The 19,900-nt window shown below is 37.0% G+C and overlaps 2 protein-coding genes and 1 long non-coding RNA gene across 5 annotated transcripts; all 3 read left to right on the top strand.

The window, feature by feature from the left end:
• Positions 1–2,389: 2,389 nt before the first annotated feature.
• On the top strand, positions 2,390–15,877 carry LOC110801854 (uncharacterized). 3 transcript variants are annotated; one of them, XM_056833687.1, is made up of 15 exons: positions 2,390–2,844; positions 4,247–4,346; positions 7,910–7,972; positions 8,289–8,375; positions 8,652–8,954; positions 9,049–9,258; positions 9,791–10,060; positions 12,150–12,536; positions 12,656–12,922; positions 13,019–13,371; positions 13,458–13,628; positions 13,718–13,831; positions 15,260–15,329; positions 15,427–15,534; positions 15,642–15,877. In XM_056833687.1, the coding sequence occupies exons 5-12, from the start codon at positions 8,667–8,669 to the stop codon at positions 13,761–13,763; spliced, it is 1,992 nt and encodes a 663-aa protein (XP_056689665.1). In that variant the 5' UTR covers positions 2,390–2,844; positions 4,247–4,346; positions 7,910–7,972; positions 8,289–8,375; positions 8,652–8,666; the 3' UTR covers positions 13,764–13,831; positions 15,260–15,329; positions 15,427–15,534; positions 15,642–15,877. The 3 variants fall into 3 exon arrangements, with proteins under 3 accessions (XP_056689665.1, XP_056689664.1, XP_056689666.1); XM_056833686.1 differs by having other exon boundaries at positions 8,289–8,954; XM_056833688.1 differs by lacking the exon at positions 8,289–8,375.
• Positions 4,593–6,296, top strand: LOC130463424 (uncharacterized). The gene has a single exon (XM_056832554.1). The coding sequence runs from the start codon at positions 4,593–4,595 to the stop codon at positions 6,294–6,296; it is 1,704 nt and encodes a 567-aa protein (XP_056688532.1).
• Positions 15,878–16,810: 933 nt separating the features above from the next.
• On the top strand, positions 16,811–18,517 carry LOC130462530 (uncharacterized). The gene is made up of 3 exons (XR_008922940.1): positions 16,811–16,957; positions 17,361–17,427; positions 18,386–18,517. It is a non-coding gene; the product is annotated as an uncharacterized lncRNA (long non-coding RNA).
• The last annotated feature ends 1,383 nt before the right edge of the window (positions 18,518–19,900 follow it).

The raw sequence follows: 19,900 nt of genomic DNA on the forward strand, positions 1-19,900 counted from the left end.
CAGCAGGGGTGCGAAACTGGTGGTCGACACGGCTGGTTGCGGTGGCTGGGAGACGCGTGCCGAGCAAGGAAGAAATAGAGAGGAGGAAAAGGAAAAGCGACGCCTGACTGGGAAGCTACGACGGTGACGTACGGTGCAACAAGGCAGCGCTGCAGGGAGGGTGGCGAAGCGACAACGACCAGGTGGTGGTGGTGGTTGTGCGGGGCTGCCTCAACAAACAGAAACGAATGAGGATGAGAGCAAGGAAACGAAGGAGAAGTAAGAAAGAACGAAGCAAGAGAGAGAGGTTACCGGCGTAAAGGCTGCGGTGAGGGTGGTCGCCGGTGGGCAGTGGCGGCGGCATTGAACAACAACAGCCAGGGAAGCAACGTCGAAGGGAAGGAGGAGGGTTTGAGTTGGTTTGATTGCTTTCACGTGAACTTCGAGCAGGGGTTTTGATTTGTGTCTTTTGTTTTTACGTGAAATAGGAAGAGACGGAAGGGAAGAGTTTTGGGCTTATTATGATGGGCTTCATCCGGTTAGGCTAGCATTAGGTTTGAGGTTGTTTGAATCCAAAAATGGTTAGGATTATTTTTCCAAATTCAATCGAACGTGTTTTCGTAATTCGAATTCTTTTCAACGTAAAATTCTAAAATTATTTTTGATTTCATAAATCCTTAAAATATTTAAAATGCATTTGAATAAATAAATATACATTAAATATGTATGTTTATTAATAAAATTCACCAATATAATTTAAATATCATTAATTATACGTAAAACTATATTAATAAACTTTATAAATATACGGGGGATTACAGTGGTGGTCACGGTGGATGATGTGGTGTTTGTTGTGGTGGCTCGAAATTACAGGAAACAAAAGGGTGAAATTGGGTTTTTTTATTTTTGATTTTAAATTTTGGTGATTGAATTTCACATTCTGAAATGGATTTTGTAGATGAAGAAGAGGAGAAAGAAAACTTGGAGTTTTCCATGTACGTGGATCAATTTCAGGGAAGGAGAGAAGAAGTTAACTTCTTCTTCCTCTGGTTCACGTGAAAAGCGGGAAAAAGAAGGGGAAAAATGGAATTTTGTTCTTGAGGGCATTTCGGTCATTTCACAAGATTAGGCCAAAATTTCTGAAATTTGTTGCTATTTTTGGAAACTACTAAAAATAGAAATGTTTAGCTAAAATAATTTTTTATAAAAATATCGTTAACGAAACATAAATGAATTTTCGTTTATAAATTTATTATTTAAAATAAATCATAAAAACGTTTAAATTAACGAAATTCGATTATTCGTAATTATTTAAAACGAAATCAAGCTAATAAATATTTTTAATTTTAATAAATCAAGTTTAAAAATTTCGGGGTATTACAGGACTCGTCCATCGTAATCTCCATTAGACATGGTTTCTTGCTAGCTTTTTGTTTGAATCCCCACAGACGACGCCAAATTGTTTCGGTAAAAATACAGGGGATCCTTGACTAATGAGTCGTACGGTAAAGACGACGAGAGGTCTTCAAGAGTCTTCTTCCTAAACCGGAGTTAGACGGAGGTTCTGGGCTTAAGTTCCAGAATTAGGTTTAAGGTTTATTGATTGCGTGTCTTCTGATGTGTATCCGGGCCTTATATATAGGAATATAGGATAGAAACCCTAATCTGGTTCCTTGGTCAACACGAACTCTTTGCCTAGCCGACTTCTGTTAGGTTTGGGAGCACATCCATTCGGCGGAGTATACTTGGACGATCTTAATGACTACGGGCCGGCCGGCCCTTGTGGGCCTTCTCCCATGGGTCATCCCTAATATATGTATTTTACCCATGTTAATGTTCGTCAAGGCCTATTGTGTATGGCCCATGTGTCGACGTGTCGTGAGCCGTTTGTATTCCCAAACAAAGATAATAGTTGTTCTTTTTCTTTGAATGGAATGTTTTATGGTTTAGCACAACAAGAAAATGGTCTATATGTGCTAGATACAAGCAAACAAATCTATAACATAAATACTAAAAAGGCTAAAACTGGTGATTCGGATCTCACATATCTGTGGAATTATCGATTAGGCTATATAAACATAAAACGCATGGAAAGACTTCAAAAGAAGGGCATTCTAGAATCACACTACTACAAAAACACCTTATGGAGTCGGACTTTTCGAGTCGCCTCAAACAAGTAGGCGACACATAAGCTTTCAGAGTCCCTTGTTATAGAGCAGGCGACTCATAAGGCTCCATAAATCAAAATAAAAAATCAAATAAAAGGCTTACGTGTCGCCTGTAACGTATTAGGCGACACATAAGCTTTTCGAGTCGCCTTTTATTTAGTAGGCGACTCTAAAAGTAAACGTTTACGAGTCCCCTCCCCCATAAAGTGGGATGCGTATACTTTACGTGTCGCCTTATATGTTGCATGGGACGCATATAGTTTACGTATCGCCTTTGATATTATAGGCGACACTATAGAGTTAATCTTATGTGTCCCCTTCGAATTATAGGCGACTTGTTAGATATAAATTAAGTTTTTTTTTATCATGTTCCCGCCTCAAAGAGACTATTAAGCGCCTATTTTAAAAAAAATATTAAAAATACTTAAAACAAAAAAATTTCCCTCAAAAAAAAAGTCCTACACCTAAACTAATTCTGAGTTAGAAGTTCCCTCATAAAAACCCTCCATCCACCTAAATCTTTCTATCAGAGAAAACCTCCAGTCCTCCACCCACGAAATACTCCAAACCCCACCTCCATCAGCGAAAACCTCCACCCACGATACTCCAGAAATTGAAGCCCGACCTCCATCAAAAAATTGAGGACGAAATTGCTACGAAACTTTCAGACACAATCGGCACCGCACGACCGTCTTCGGTTCGTCCTCTTCCTCTTCTCTATTTGTAATTTGATTTGGTGATTTGGTTTAGTTTTCTAGGATTGTCTTTGTGTTAGTTTGTTAATTATTGCTTCTTATAGAATAGGAGCAATTTTATGATTTGTTGCTGAAAACTTTGAATTTTGAATTTGAATGGATTAATGAGAATTGAGGGGATTAATGACAGTTGATGGTAAACGGCAGTATACTCTAGTACGGACTCAGATTTCTGCTGTCAAACTCAAAACTGATTGCTTAACATCTTGAATAGTTGAATGTCTATATCCAGGCATGATCAGTAAAACAAATGGATTCATCTCAATTTGTTTGATTTGTTTCTTTTGCTTGTTATTTTCCACAGAACTGGTTGCATTTATCCCCAACTAAAATAGGCTTAGTCAACTAATAATTAGAGGTTTAGTTTATAATTAAAAGGTTGAAGATAATTCTCCATAATAACAACGAAACAAGAAGAAACATCTGTTGTATCATTCGTCCTGTGCAGTACTGTGATTGGTACATTATATCAGTTTGTCAGAAAATTGATTATTGGTCGTATTGGATTGTATCAAGTTTGTGGCCGGGTATGAACCTGATGAAATATTTATCACATTGGATCCTTGGACGGTATGAACCAGTGCATAGTTTTTTTTTTTTTGATGAACCAGTGCATAGTTGTCGTGTTGGATTATAGTCTGAGCTTCCTGGCCAGTGATGAACCGATGCATACAATCTGTTACAACTTCTGCAAACTGATATTTTCCTGGGCTGAGTACACTCTTAGGCAGTAGTATTTATTCGGTTGTTCAAAATGAAATTCCAGTACTTGACTAAGTCATTAACTAGGTGTCATACTCACAGTTTGATTTGTCATGTGCTGCAACAAACTGTTGCTTGAGTTTATTACTATGGTGTCATGTACTCAACATATCCCATTGGGCCTATAGGTAAATAACAAAGTTCATTACTTGTATCTTGCAACTGTATTATACTCTGGTACGGAATCAGATTTCTGCTGTCAAAACTGAGTATTTGAAATCTTGAATAGTTGTCAGAGGCGAAATCTCTATCCAGGCATGTTCAAGAAAACAAATGGATTCATCTCAATTTGTTTCTTTTGCATGTTATTTCAAAACTGAGTGCATTTATCCCCAAATAAAATAGGCTTAGTTAACTTATAATTAGAGAAGGTTGAAGATAATTCAACATAATAACAAAGAAAAGAGAAGAAACATCTGTTATATCAACCACCACTGCTAGAACAACCTTATAACTTATTGCTTGTATTCACATATCCAGGCACTCAATTGGTTATTTTTCTTGATGTCTTGCTTGTATTCACATATCCAGGCACTCAATTGGTTATTTTTCTTGATGTCTTGCTTGTATTCACATATCCAGGCACTCAATTGGTTGAAATCTTACTATTGGGATTCTCAGAAGAGTGCAATTCCATACCATAGTGCAAAAGTGAATTATTCGTTGTTGGCAGCCTAATCTGGTAAAGTTTCTTTTATTTTCTCTTCTCCTTTTATTTCTTCTCTTTTGATGATGGTGGTTATTTTACAAGTGTTATTTTAAATATCATTTTATTTAAAATAAAATTATATATCATAATCTCTTATATATGTTCATGATTGGAGTAATAAGGACCAATAAACTAAAAAGTCATGCATTTTGTATGTATGAATTGTTTTTGTGAAATAAGTATGGAGCTGATATATGTGAGATATGTATTTGGTTAGAGATGGACAGAAGTTGGATTTCACGAAAACGTACTACGCCTGAATTTCGTCAAGGGGTTGAGGAATTTATTCAATTTGCATTGAAACACAAAAAGGAGGGGGGTAAAATATGTTGCCCTTGTAGGAATTGTGGCAATATTACTACGGTGTCTACAGAAAGTCAATTACGAGATCATATATTTTGGAATGGGTTTTCTAAGAATTATACCGAATGGATATGGCATGGTGAAGGGATTTCAGGTAGGACAAACAATAACTATGAGGATCCTGTAGAGAATCTAAGTAACGATCATTTATCTTATGAAAATGATGAGTTAGATGATTTTGTGCATGATACGGAGGATAATTTAGAAGAGAGGTCGCATGTTCTTGATAGTTTTTTGAGTGATGCCGAAAAACCTTTGTATGAGGGTTGCACCAAGTATACTAAATTATCTAGTGTGCTAAGTCTGTTCCAGATAAAAGCAGAAGGTGGGTGGACTGATAAAAGTTTTACAAAGTTGATGGCAAAACTAAAAGACATGTTCCCCGAGAACAATGAGCTTGCAAGTTCTACATACCATACTAAAAAAATGTTGTGTCCGATGGGTTTGGATGCAGAGAGGATACACGCTTGCCCTAATGATTGTGTGTTGTATCGAAAAGAGTACAATGAGTTGCAAGAATGTCCAAGATGTGGGGAATCTCGATATAAGGTGAGTGACAATGGTGATGCTACCAATGAACCTGCCAAGGTACTATGGTATCTGCCTATAGTTCCGAGATTGAAACTCTTGTTCGCTAATGCCAAAGATGCTGAAAATTTAACATGGCATGCTGACAAGCGCACAAAAGATGAAATGATTCGACATGTAGCCGATTCCCCACAGTGGAAACATATTGATGATCAATTCGAGGAATTTGGTCGTGAATCAAGGAATTTGAGGTTAGGATTATGTACAGATGGGATCAACCCGTTTGGTAACATGAGTAGCCAACATAGCACATGGCCTGTTTCGCTCGTGATATACAATTTGCCACCTTGTCTAACCATGAAGCGGAAGTACATTATGTTGTCATTGTTGATATCAGGGCCTAAGCAACCTGGGAATGACATAGATGTGTACTTAGCACCACTAATTGAAGACTTAAAAATGTTGTGGGATGAAGGTGTGCCTGTGTTTGATGCATATCGACAAGAGACTTTTACATTGCGTGCCATGATATATTGCACAATTAATGATTTTCCTGCATATGGGAATTTATCCGGTCACGTCACAAAGGGTTATAAAGCATGCCCTATTTGTGAAAATGATACAAAAGCAATTCATTTAGAGAAATGTAATAAGCAGGTATACATGAGCACTAGGGTGTTTTTGCCTCGTAGTCATCCCTATCGCAAACTTCGAAAGGCATTTGATGGAAAACCTGAGCATAGATCTGCCCCTATTCCTCTAACAGGGAAGCAAGTCTATGAACAGGTTAAGGACATCAATTGTGTATTTGGAAAACCATACAAAGCTACGACTGGCCAAGCTTGTTACAAAAAGATGTCTATATTTTGGAGCCTTCCATACTGGGAACATTTGGATGTAAGACATTGTATTGACGTGATGCATGTTGAGAAGAACGTATTTGATAGTCTTATTGGCACGCTTCTAAACATACCAGGTAAAACAAAGGATGGAAAAAATGCAAGGGATGACATGGTTAAATTGGGAATTTGACCGGAGTTGGAAGCTGTAAAGAAGGGAAAACGCGATTATTTACCTCCAGCTTGTTACACTTTATCTAAAAAGGAGAAAAGGGTCTTATGTCGGTCCTTACATAGCGTGAAGGTTCCTCACGGGTATTCCTCCAATATCCAGAGGCTTGTTTCGATGAAAGACTTGAAATTAATAGGCTTCAAATCCCATGATTGTCACACTTTAATGCAAGAGATTTTGCCGATTGCAATTAGGTCTATTTTGCCAAAAAAAAGTAAGACACGCCATAATCCGTTTGTGTTTGTTTTTCAAAGCTTTATGCTCAAGGGTAATTGATCCTGGGAAGTTGGATTCATTGCAAGCGCAAGTAGTTGTCACTTTATGTGAACTTGAGATGTATTTTCCGCCTTCTTTTTTCGACATTATGGTGCATCTAGTAGTTCATTTGGTGAGAGAAGTTAAATTATGTGGCCCAGTTTACCTTAGGTACATGTATCCATTTGAGCGCAATATGAGTGATCTAAAAGGCTATGTGAGGAATCGATCCCGACCTGAAGGTAGCATAATTGAGGGTTACTTGAGTGATGAGGTCCTCGGATATTGTATCGAGCATTTGGCAGAGCTTGAAATGGTTGGGCTCCCTACGCCTCGCCATGATGAAGATACAACACAAGGAAAGGGCACAATTGGGCGTCGAGTCATCACCCTTAGCCCTGAAAAACTAGATCAAGCGTACTTATACATATTACAACAAAGTGCAGAGGTGCATCCTTATTTGGAAGATCATATGGAGACTATCAGATTGGAAAATCCTGGAAAAGGTGAAAAGGTTATAAGAGATGAACACAACCGCACATTCATTAAGTGGTTTCAAAAGAAGGTGACTGACCAGTTACGACATGCACCACATGATGTCACTGATGTCATTAATATGTTAGCATTCGGCCCAAACGCTAAAGTTATATCCTATGAGGGGTATGATATAAATGGGTATTGCTTCTACACCAAGAGAAAGGATAGTACTAGTACCATGCAGAACAGCGGTGTTTCTTTAGAAGCGTCCGGTCTGCATTTTGCGAGTGCCAAGGACACTAGACCACGACATGCGAAGATGTCATACTACGGAGTAATTGAAGACATATTCGAACTTGATTTCAGTGAGTTTAGAGTTCCTATGTTTCATTGCAAGTGGATGGAAATAGGCAAAGGGGTTAAAATGGATGAATTAGGATATACATCAGTAAATTTTGGTAAATTGGGTCACCATGATGAGCCATTCATAATGGCATCACAGGCAAAACAAGTATTTTACATGAGCAATCCATCTGAAAAATCATGGTCGGTAGTTATTCAAGGAAAGAGACATGGTGTTGCGGTTGCTGACCTTGTGCCTGACGAGACAGAATTTAATGAAGTTGATGAGATTCCTACTTTTACAATGTATCAAAATACACCAGTTAGTGTAGACGACTTAACTGGACATTATTTGCGTGATGATCATAATGAAGGCGAATGGGATACACTGAAATGAAATCTAGATAGGTACTTATGTGTTCAAGACATGTTATATGTATATTACATGTGTCTATTACCTTGATCGTATATTAACAAACATGTTACATCTGTCATTTCAGGTACTCTTTTTCTTCTTCTTTGGATTCATCTTAGTACCCGTGTGAAGGACTGATTTCTAAGAGGTAAGATTCCTTTGTCTTTTCCTTGATGAACATGAGCAATATGAGTGCTTATATTCTTCTCTTTTTGCATTCTTGTCTACTGCTTGTGTTTAGGCCAGCTCCCGAGGTTTGATTATCATATTTTCCACGTATAGACTATGCCTTAGTGTCTTATTACTCATAGTTAATTATGTTAGTTACCATTTATCAGTGAAATCACAGATCCTAGCATGAAATTTAAACTACATTACATGTTTATTAGAATAATGCTTGAAATTTGAACTTCCATCTGCCTATAAATGTTGCATTCTGATCTGGTTCAGTTATATTTATGTAGCTGCTGTTGGGTTTTGGGCTTCTGCCTAAGTGGATGCTGGTGAATTGAAGGCTATTAGGGCAGCTTCAGCTAATTTCGTTTACCTCGGTTGACTTAACTAGCTTATTTTTTGTGTTTAGTTTTCTGTTATTTTGAATAGATTTTAGGCTAGCTTTATTCTTTTAAGCTTGCAGCTTGTTGCAGGCCTAAGTGGCAGTTTGAGCTTGTACAAACTTGAAAGCGCTTTTGATTAATATTTTTTCTTATTTACCAAAAAATATTATGGTTATTTATTTTCCTATTTCAATTATGGTTATTTATTTTCCTATTTCATTTTAATACTTGAATTGTACTGTGACTCACCATAAACCAATTCTTTGTTAGGAATTATTAATTTTTATGGCTTCCGGAGAAGATCATCCTCCTTCTCAGGGGGATACACAGGAGAAGACGAAGAAAAGCACAAGTCACAAAAGGAGAGGGCCTACAACGGCGAAGTATATCATGGAAGATGATGATGGACCATATGCTCTTCAGTGGAGTGACGATGGTTCTGCTATTGGAGAATTCATGAATAGGTACATAGCCTATACTGGGTCAATTACTCGTTCAAAGGTGAAGATTCACATTACACACTGGAGCATGGTTGATGAGGAAATAAAGGAAAGATTATGGGTTTGTATCAAGGTACAATGCTTTTACTTTTGTGTTAGCACCCCTTTCCCACGTGTCATTCAATGTCTCCTGTGTACTCTAACATTAAAAAATCATGTTTTTGTAGAAATTATTCTTGTGTGATGACAACAAGAAAGAATTTATGCTGAGGGATTGCAATAAAAGGTGGAAGGATTTCAAGACCAGATTGACGAGCGCGTATTTCAATAAATGCACAAAAAATGAAGTGGACAACCCACCATGGAAGGAATATGCAGGCATTGATGAGGAAGATTGGAAAGTCTTTAAAGAGCAACGTGAATCAGATGAATTCAAGGTGATTAAACTTACTTAATGTGTTTGTTTTAAACTCGGGAACTGTTGCCCCGAAGCAAGAATCAGCCTTATTTGATACTTCATTGTTCTGTGAAGACTTATCTTCTGTTGCTCAGATAGGTGCTGTTACTTTTGAGAATGAGCAGTTTAGTCCACGTCTAGGTTGTGGCAAAGATCCTTTGTCCATGGATAGGTTGGGACTGATATTTGCATTTCTTCCAGTTTTACAGTGCATTCATGAATCTTAATGAATACTTTTAAAACGGAGTATATAATATTGGAAATCTGTCCCAAATCATAAGTTAATTGACTCATTAATGATTAGTGTGAATCTTATCTAACAAAACAACGATACATGCCATATGGTTTAGGACAAATGCGATCAATGAGAAAACGCTCTTCTGGAGAAACATATGGGACTGGCACTGACTTTACACACACAAAAACACACACCTTGTGAACCTCGAACTTTTTTGCACGATTCTTCTCTTTAACTGAAATACTTATGCTGGAAATTTTATTTCTTTTGGCAGGTTACCAGTGAAAGAAATCGAGCTAACCAGGCCAAGAATTTGTATCCCCATCACTTGGGTCGCGGTGGATATGGAAAACTAGAAGAACGATTTGTCCAAGAGCAACTGAAAAAGGCCATGTTGTTTGGTGCATCTTCTTCAAAGGGTGTTAAATCAGGTGAAACACCTGTAGTAACTCCAAGACCTCGTTATGAAAGGTGGATGGATGGAAGAAAGGACAAGAACGGGAATATCCCTAATGAGAAAACGAATTTGGTTGTAGAGAAGCTCGTAAGTATCCTTTTCATATTTCTCTTTATAATTTCTTAGTCTATTCTGTTAACTGAGGTGTGAATTGTGGCCCACCAATTAAATTTCCCTCCATTTTTTCCTAACATACGTTCATTTTTTGACTTCTTCTCTGCCATTCTTCTTCTTCTTTGATTTGCATGACTAATCTGTTGCTATTTGATCTGCATTTCCTGCTGCTGTTATCTGATCTGCAGTGTTTTTTTTACTGATCTGCACTAATCTGTTATGTGATCTGCACTGTTTTGCACTGATCTTCTATCTGATCTGCATTGTTCTGCACTTATCTGTTATCCGATCTGCACTGTTTTGCACTGATATGCTATCTGATCTGGACTATTTTGCACTGATCTGCACTAATCTCTTGACTGATTTGCACTGATCTGCACTGATCTGCACTGGCAGCACTGATCTACACTGACTGACCTGAATGATCTGTAGCTGTTGCTGACTCGTTTGTTTAATATAGTGCAGATCTGCCTGACTAATCTATTGCCCTGTAACTAGAAAGTTCCCCGTGCATTCGCACGGGATGTATAAAATGTTAGAATTAGAATAAAGTGTAGTCATTGTTTAAACTAATAGCAATTACTCCATACAAATAAACCTGCTAAAAGGGAAAATGAAATCATAGATCCTAAATAATTCAAAATTGCAAAAGACTATTCCTACTTCAAATAGTAGAATGTAAACCCCATAGAGTCATCCATAAACTAGTAAACCACATACCCATTTCCATTTGTCACTTTAGTTAATCTTCAATTTTAATAGTCGTTGCAATAAAACATTTACAAAGGAAAAATAAAATCATTCATCAAAATTTAAAAAACTTTCACAAAATCATATTTACCCTCCAAGATAAGTTATATAACCAATACCAAGTAAAACTCATTAGACTAAAAAAAACTATAATTGTAAAGTTATAAACTTGTAAATAACATTGACACCTCCACATAAATAGAGATATCATTAACAGTAACCAAAATCCACCAAATAACAAATTTTGGGAAGGTACATTTCTGTTGTCAACCGAGTCATGATCCATGCCATGCCACATTCACTATAAGTGCTATCTATTGGTTCTGTCTCCTGATCAAGTTAAGGCCTACCAAAGTCGACTTCACAAAAGTTCATGCGAAAATTATTTGCTAAGTATTGCGTACTTATACAAGCTTATGATATGACCTTGATGTTCTTGTGAAAATTTGATCTATAAACACGAATCATCCCTATTAGGTAAAAATTGTAAACTAAAACAAAAGGTCCTCAGTTCTATTTCTGTCTGATGTGATCTGACGAATGACGACTAACATTCAGCATGTAGCTACTTCATACTTGAGAAATTGAAGTACATGCACCAACAATAATTAGTGCCATTTTTCCTATATGGGGTGAAACGACCAATATGTATTAAACAACTCTAGCATGATCCATTAACCAAAATTTGGTCCACATAGGTCCTTTTTCCCTTATGGAATAAGCAAAAGATTAAGCCGTTAGGCGGGAAGAAGCGAGGAATATATTGAATAAATAGAGATATCTTGACTGATTTGCACTGATCTGCACTGATCTGCACTGGTCTGCACTGGCAGCACTGATCTGCACTGGCAACACTGATCTTCTATCTGATCTGCACTGTTCTGCACTTATCTGTTATCTGATCTGCACTGTTTTGCACTGATATGCTATCTGATCTGGACTATTTTGCACTGTTCTGCACTAATCTCTTGACTGATTTGCACTGATCTGCACTGGCAGCACTGATCTGCACTGACTGACCTGAATGATCTGTAGCTGTTGCTGACTCGTCTGTTTGATATGCACTGATCTTCTATCTAATCTGCCTGACTGATCTGTTGCCCTGTAATATTCAAATAAAATTTCACAAACATTAGCTAATCTAAGTTAAGACTCCTTGAACGTTTAAACTTTCCCCAAACCCAATTCATTTGCAGGATTCCTTTATTCAAATCAACTAAAGTTATTAAGTGTTTAGTTAGTGAATTCATAGATTACATAATTCACTTTATTAAAATCTTTTGTCTGATTATATTATTCCGTTTGCAAACAGAATGAGCTAAGGGAAAAGGAAAAATCAGGGGAGTTTGTTTCTCATGGAAGCCATGACATTTTAACTGAAGCGCTTGGAAATCCTGAGCATGGAGGCCATGTAAGGGGAGTGGGCGGAAAAGCAACGCTTACATCAGTTTTTAAAAGAAAGAGGCGTTGTAATCAAACAGAGGGTATGCTTACAATTAAACAAGTGGAAGAAATTATAAATTTCCTCACTCAACAAGTATGGGAGCAGACAAGGGCTAAAATGAGAGTTGTTACCCTTGATGTCTTGAAATCTTGTGGTATACAAGTACCTAAAGATTTGGAGGTTAATATGATTGATGTTCCCACTCGTAGTAGTTGTCAGTCTGTTGATCCCGATCCTTTCGCGAATGGCTCTAAGGTTCTTATCTCCCTACCATTATTTGCTTTTCGTACTGTTTTTGCAAGAAAGTAAGAGTATTGCAAGCAACTAGGTTATTTGTGTCAACCTTGTTCATGTATTTTTTTTTTACTTTACAGGAGTCAATTCCTTGTGATATATTAGTACTTGAAGAAAGCTCTGGAAATCGAGTTGTGGCAACAGGTACATTGTTGAAAAGCGTACCAGGGGAGCTTGTTCATGGCGTTCCATTACTTGAAGATCATGTCAAGGTGAAAATCCTACATGTTGTTGAAGGTGAAGAGAATACACCTCTACCCTTGCCTTTTTTTGGGCACGAGTCCCTTGGTGAGATAAAAGGAAGTTGGGCTCAGTGGCCTCGTTCACAAGTCAGATTATCCATTGAGGTGACATTAATTATACTTATTGATTTCATCTTATCAATTAACACTTATTGATTTTGATTGACACTAATCTTGTTTTTTTCATAAAAATGTGTATAGAACTTGATCGATCAACCACCACCACCAAAGAAGATTAGAAATAATCTAATGGAGGGTAAGAAACTAGTTGACACCGGTTCAGCTGTTGAATCTCGTTTTAATGATAATGAAGAAGAACTCGCCCCCTTCTTTATTGGCAAGGACATGTTTTTGGCATTGCCAAATAGCTGCAAGCAATTATACAACTTGTATAAGAATCGAGATGTTGATTTCAGCGTTGATGTTGATTTCGAAGAGGATATCTTATACTATCCTGATAAAGTTTCTTTTACTGCTTACGTGTTTGGTGATGATATTAAGAAATTACTGAACATGGAATACATACGTACATCTTGTGTGGATATCTGGATAAGGTAAAAAAATGTGATCTCTAAAGTTTGTTGAACTTTAGCTAGATATGATTAATACAGGTTAACTAATACTTGTTGATTTGGTTAAGGTTTTTGCAAAACGAGATCACGAAAAACAAGCTCCAAGAAGAAGTTGGATTTTTTTGTCCGCATAAGCTAGGGCTGGTTAAACTTCGTCCAAGTATCCACACAAAATATGTGAATCATTCAATTACCAAGCAAAGTACGAAAAAATATATACTTGCCCCGATCCGTCAAGAGTAAGTACATTTATACTACTTATTGATTATAATGCTTTAAATCAGTCCATTTTTTTCCTTTAAAACTAATATCTTCCTTGTTTATGCAGTAAATATCATTGGATGTTGGTTGTGATTTGCCTTGAAAGAGGGTAAGCCTTTTTCTTTGATTCCATGGCTGATGGGTCGTTAGAGAATTTGCATACCAAAGGCTCCTTGTCTGTGTAAGTACTCTAGCTTCCTTACCTCACACACTTCTCTCTTTCTCTCTCCTCTTTCTTACTCTTCACTACCGACATATCTTCGAGATTCAATCTGCAACTATAAGCCATTCATCGAACCAATAATTCCTTCTTTACTTGCTGCATTGTGGCATTTGTATAAATGTATAATTGTAGATGGCCTTGACTATGTTGGATATCTGATCATTTATCTAAAGTTTTACATTTGCGGCTGGAACTAATCAACTACTTATTAACTGCAATTATACTAGTATGTGCCTGAAGAAATAGAACTCTGTCTTCCAGTGTTCTCCAGAAGCCAATGGCTATTTTAGGCTTTTGCTTTCCGTTTTACCTTGACATCCAAACTCCTCTAATTTGAATCCTTGCATCTTGGATTTTGTTACCTGTAGACCAAATAGGAGTTAGGTTTATTTGAGACAGAGGATACTAATTCGATTTCTGCTGTCTCGTGGTAGTCCAAGCTTATTGATGCCTTCTAGTCTATATTGATTTGTTCCCTTGCTGTAACATCTTGGATTTTGTTACCTGTAAACCACTTATTGCTATATTGATTTGTTCCCTTGCTGTAACATAATCTTATAAAACAAACCAGTTAACCCATCATCAGTAAATCAAACATATTTGTACACCAATTGGGAAGCAAAAAATGAGATACAACCTTGGATACTTTGGCACCACAAGAGGCAGCCAACATAGAGGCGCATGTAAAGATATTTACAGTGTTTGCGCCATCACCACCGGTACCGACAATGTCATTTATATAGAATGTGGCAAAAACATAAGCTAAAATGAGTATAGAATTATCAGCTCGATCTGCTGCAAGAGTAGCCTGTAGCAGAAACAAGCCAACAGAAACACAAGCTAAAATGAGTATATAATAACCATAGCAAACACCAGAATCAAAGAAGTCTCAGCACAAGGAGTAAGGACCAAATATCCAGATGACAGAAACGGCACAGGAACAGTTTCTTTTTTCTTTCTGCTCCACTAATCAAGTATAACATGATTAACATCTATGATAGACTTAATCTCACAGTTACTGTGGTTCTTAGCTTTTTTTGCACCCTGTAGCTTCATTATGTTTGTTAATGTCTACAAGTTAACTAAGGGATTGGCTGATTTTGCAGTTGCAAAATAGTTTGGGTTGTGCTGTAGTTGCTATGGGAGCTGAAAATGTTCTAAGGCTTGTGCCATTTCATCCAACCTCTTCTCAGCTTGAACACATAAGCTGGATTTAGCTCAAGAAACCATAATTTCATTGTGAATCAAGTTTCACAAACTGAATATTTGCATGTTCCCTTGGCAATCTTTGTGCTAGCTTGTTCCCTAGATATTATGGCTTTCCCCTTTAACAGTATGAACAAAAGCAACATTAAATTATGTGGATTTTTTTCCTTTGATGTTCAGCGCATATAGGACTTTAATGAACATGGACAAAGGATCTCGGAAAACGAAGCTAACGTGGAAGGTGGTTAAGGTAAATTTTTATTATATTATATTTTTTGTTGTGAGAATAAAGACCTTATTTATTTATGTGTTGACATCATTTTTATCTTATATTATACGTGGTGAAGTGTCCTCGTGCTCAACAAGTTGGGCTAGTTGAGTCCGGCTATTATGTCATGAAGTATATGGATCAAATAGTATCTCTTGTATCGAAAAAGGAACGTGATTTTCAAAAGGTAATTAACGTATCAAATTTTTTAACTTTAAATTTGCACTTGCTTAATTGTTTGAGTGTACTTGCGTCGATTCTAATATATCTATGCATTTGGTTTTGTTTATGTAGAATTTCACTCTGGAGGCATATACTCAAGAAATTATCGATGATGTTCGTGAAAGATGGTGTAGATTTTTCATTGATAATTGTTTATAGTTAATTAATTTCAATTTGACACTTAGTTGACATAAACTTCTCAAATTCGTGTCCAGGATTTTCTAATATGTAAAAGTACAATCAAAAGTATTATGTATGACTTTTATCAATTTTTGAGATTATATTGCAGTGGTTTGAATTTTTATTTATGCCATTTAATTTTGATCGGTCTGAATGTGGCCATTTAGAAAAAAAATGTGGCGCATCTACAACATCGTCGACGTCCATTTTCGTCGTCGCTTCTCATGCGTACGGAAATACCGTAAATTACTATATACATCGCCTCTTAAAAAACAGGCGACACCATAGCGTACCATATACATCACCTCAAATGAAGTAGGCGACACTATAAAGTATCATATACATCGCCTCCAATAAAGGAGGCGACACCATAGAGTATCATATACATCCCCTCGCACTATGGAGGCGACACCATAGAGTACATTTGAATCGCCTCAACTTAAGCAGGCGACACCTTAGAGTCCCTTTGAATCGCCTCAAACGAAGTAGGCGACACGATAGGGCACCATATGCGTCGCCTAAAACGAATTAGGAGACTCAGAAAAGTACATACAAATCCATAAATTTCCTATTCAGAGTCGCCTCTAACATAAGAGGCGACACATAAACTGACCTACTGTAATACCCCATATTTTACTAACATTTATAACCTTATACAAATAACATTAGTTTTTCTTTATAAAAATAAAATAAAATAAAGTCCTATCACTATTTGGATAGTCCTCACCATATCACAATTTACTCCTTACTAACCTCACGTGTTTATTTATTGTTTTTAAAATAAAAATGATTTTGAAACAACCTTATCATTTGCAACTTATTTTCGTATCAAGCTAAATTCAAGGGAGGATAGACTTCTCATCAAACCAACTCTAACTAATTTATCTAAGACTATCTTTCTAGAGCTTAACCGTGAAATCTTATCTCCGTAGAATCTCTAACTACTCAAATTGATAACCCTATTGTGTGCCTCCCCTATAAATATAGAAATATACCTCATACCTCAAGCTTTTTGCAATCCCTCAAGCACTCGTGAAAAACTAGAGAAAATAGAACGGCAATCGCCAAGGTTGGTTCCCATCTACTTTCGGCTTCACCGAGACACCATCAAACAACCTCGATCACCACTGCGAAGATAAACCCTTTACAGCCCTCACAACCCTCTACAACTACGGCCTTTCGGTTCCCAAAACCGCCAACTAACGAAGGTAAAATGGGTAGTTAAAAACTGATACTATCTCACGCTCAACTTCGAACAATACTCTGTTTTATACCGTAGCCATGGTTTTGAGCAATTTGGATTTCATCTTACGTTCTTTATTTTGTCCTATGATTTTGAATATCACTTGGCTAATTATTCTACTATATAAAAGTATTATATTTCTACTAATTAATGGCCTCTAATTTCTCTACGTATTAATGTTTATTTTCCCCAAAATCACCATTTTCTACAAAGAGTTTTTGTATTTAAATTTTTTGCACTAATTCAAATATATCATACGCATAGGATGAAAATAAGATGGCCATGTTTTATAAGAGTATCCACTAAGAACACTAAGAACATGATATTACCAACATCACTAATATTAGTTTATCTTATACATTCTCTAGAGTACGTAGAAGGCTGAAGGAAGGTTTACTAGTACTTGTGTGCGGTTGTGAGACTAAGCTTAATAAGGTAAGTTACTATGTTCATCGCCTTGTTAAATCCTGTGAAAACTCTGTTTTAATATGTGGATTATATGACGTACCTGGTTATGAATTTGGAACATAATTGTGTAATACTGGGAAACGGTCGTACCTGTACGCATTATATTTGAGTAATGAGTACCGACAAATACTTAAGCCATATGTACGTGCTTGCATGCCTTATGATGTATAATCATTGATCTCTTGTTAATTAGTTGGATTTCATTATATATATGTGGATTTGGAAGCTACGTGTACCACCTATGTAGATCTTACTAATAGGAAATTGTTGGGTGTGAATAAATGAGAGTTCTACACTATTTAAATGTTTAGTGATTGTATGGTGGGTCGCCAAATTTATAGGTGATGCGTGCAGTGAATTAAACCAAGTAATAACTCTAATTATATGCGGCCTATATGCTAAAATACATGGTTGTAAGCTATCTTCTTATATGGTTTGGATCACGAACTTAAAATATAATCATGTAAAGATAAATATTCTTGGTTGGTAAGACATCTTAGGCAGGATCCCCTAAGGTGATGAACACATTGGTGGAACGACACAACGTGTCTTAATATTTTGTCGGAGCTAACTAGCACAACCTAGGCTTATTCTACTCCTTTGAGTTAAAAACACTCACTGGGGGGTGTGCACACTTAAGGACTAAGACCTACTTTGGTGGTTACACCCATTAGGGTGGTAGTCTCGAACTACATTTATGGTGGAATTATCTTGTTCTCTTACCTCTAAGTAATCAATTAACTATTAAATCATGGACTGTGTGCGTGTGCTTGCTATGTGCTATTTGTGCGTGAAACGTTTTAAAATAAAATGTTTTCCAAGGTAAGGAAAAAGGTTTTCGAAAATGTTTTACGGGGTAAAATAGTACTTACTCAATTTCCACTGATTTGTGGTTTCCTTTCTGTATATGTTTTTCAATTTACAGGTATGCGTGGCACGTCATGAGCGACCGTTTCACAACAACTAGTAGCAAGTTATTAATAACGTAGATCACCTAAAGACAATCAGTTGGGTTTTATTCAATTCAGTTTGTAACGACATTTTGGGTAGTTGGTTTAAGTTATTTAATTATGACAATGTTGGTTTATTTATAAAGGTTGGATTATTGATGGATAATATAGCCTTACATATTGTAGCCCAAATGTGGCGGTAATACCCTTAATTCATTATTTTATGCTTCCGCTATAAGTCTTAAACAGGTATGGAAATAGGTTTGCACCTACCATGGTCCCTGATGAGAGAGCTAAGGCAAACAAATTCATTCGAGGTTTGAACTTTGACACCCAGAAGGTTGTGATTGTTTTGAGATGCCGAACCTTGCAAGAAGCTTATGTTAGCGCAGCGAGTCACTACAGAGTTGAGAAGCTAGAGGAGGAAATCAAGTCTTGGGGTAAGAGAAAGGAGGGAGATTCGAGGAACAACAATCAGAATGGGGGAAATTCTGGAGGCTATGGGGATAAAAGGGCTAGGTACAACAATGGTGATCAGGGTTCGGGTAGAGGATACCATGGAAATAACAACAATTATCGAGGAAATAATGGAGGGAAACCCCAAAACCAAGGGCAGAACCAGAAGTATGGGAATGGGAACGGAAAAAGAAATGAGAGACACTACTATTGCAAGCAGTGTAGTAAGAACCACCCAGGAGTTGATTGTAAGGGAAATGCTGTGCAGTGCTTTGGTTGCAAGAAGATGGGACATCGTGAGTTCGAGTGTTATGCTAAGAAAAATGGTGGTCAGCATCAACAAGGGAGGCAGAACAATTTCAGGAATAACAACAACCAAGGGAACCCTTCAGGGAGCCAATCTGCTCAAAATGGCCCTAACAAGACCTTGTCTACCCCGAATAACAACAATGGGAATGTGAATGGTGGCAACAAGGGAAGGATTTTTGTGATGAACCAAGCTCAGGCTAATGGAGAGGCTAATGTGGTGACTGGTACTTTTCTTATAAACTCTATTCCTGCATATGTACTTTTTGATTCTGAAGCTTCACATTCATTCATATCATCTGCCCTAGTTAAGAAGTTAGGTCTAGAACCTTCTTCTCAAATTTCTGCTCAAATTTCTATTCCAACTGGGGAGGTATTGTCATGTAGAAAACTTTATAAGGATGTTTCAATAAATAAACATTAGCGGGACTATACTACCAGGAGACCTTATAGAGTTCAATCTTGATGATTTGGATGTCATATTGGGAATGGATTGGTTGGGAAAATATAGGGCCCGGATAGAGTGTCATGATCAAAAGGTTGTTCTGAAAGGTCCAAATGGGAATAGAATATCCTACCAGGGCATTGTAACCAAACCTGGGGTGAAGATCATATCAGCCTTAGCTATGCATAAGTACCTTAGAAAAGGACAAGAAGCCTACCTGTGTCAGATTCAAGATTTGGGGAGAGAAGATAGTGAATTAAGTGATATTCTTGTTGTTAAGGAG

The sequence above is a fragment of the Spinacia oleracea genome, chromosome 6 (genome assembly GCF_020520425.1).
Source record: "Spinacia oleracea cultivar Varoflay chromosome 6, BTI_SOV_V1, whole genome shotgun sequence".
Taxonomy (NCBI): Eukaryota; Viridiplantae; Streptophyta; class Magnoliopsida; order Caryophyllales; family Amaranthaceae; genus Spinacia; species Spinacia oleracea.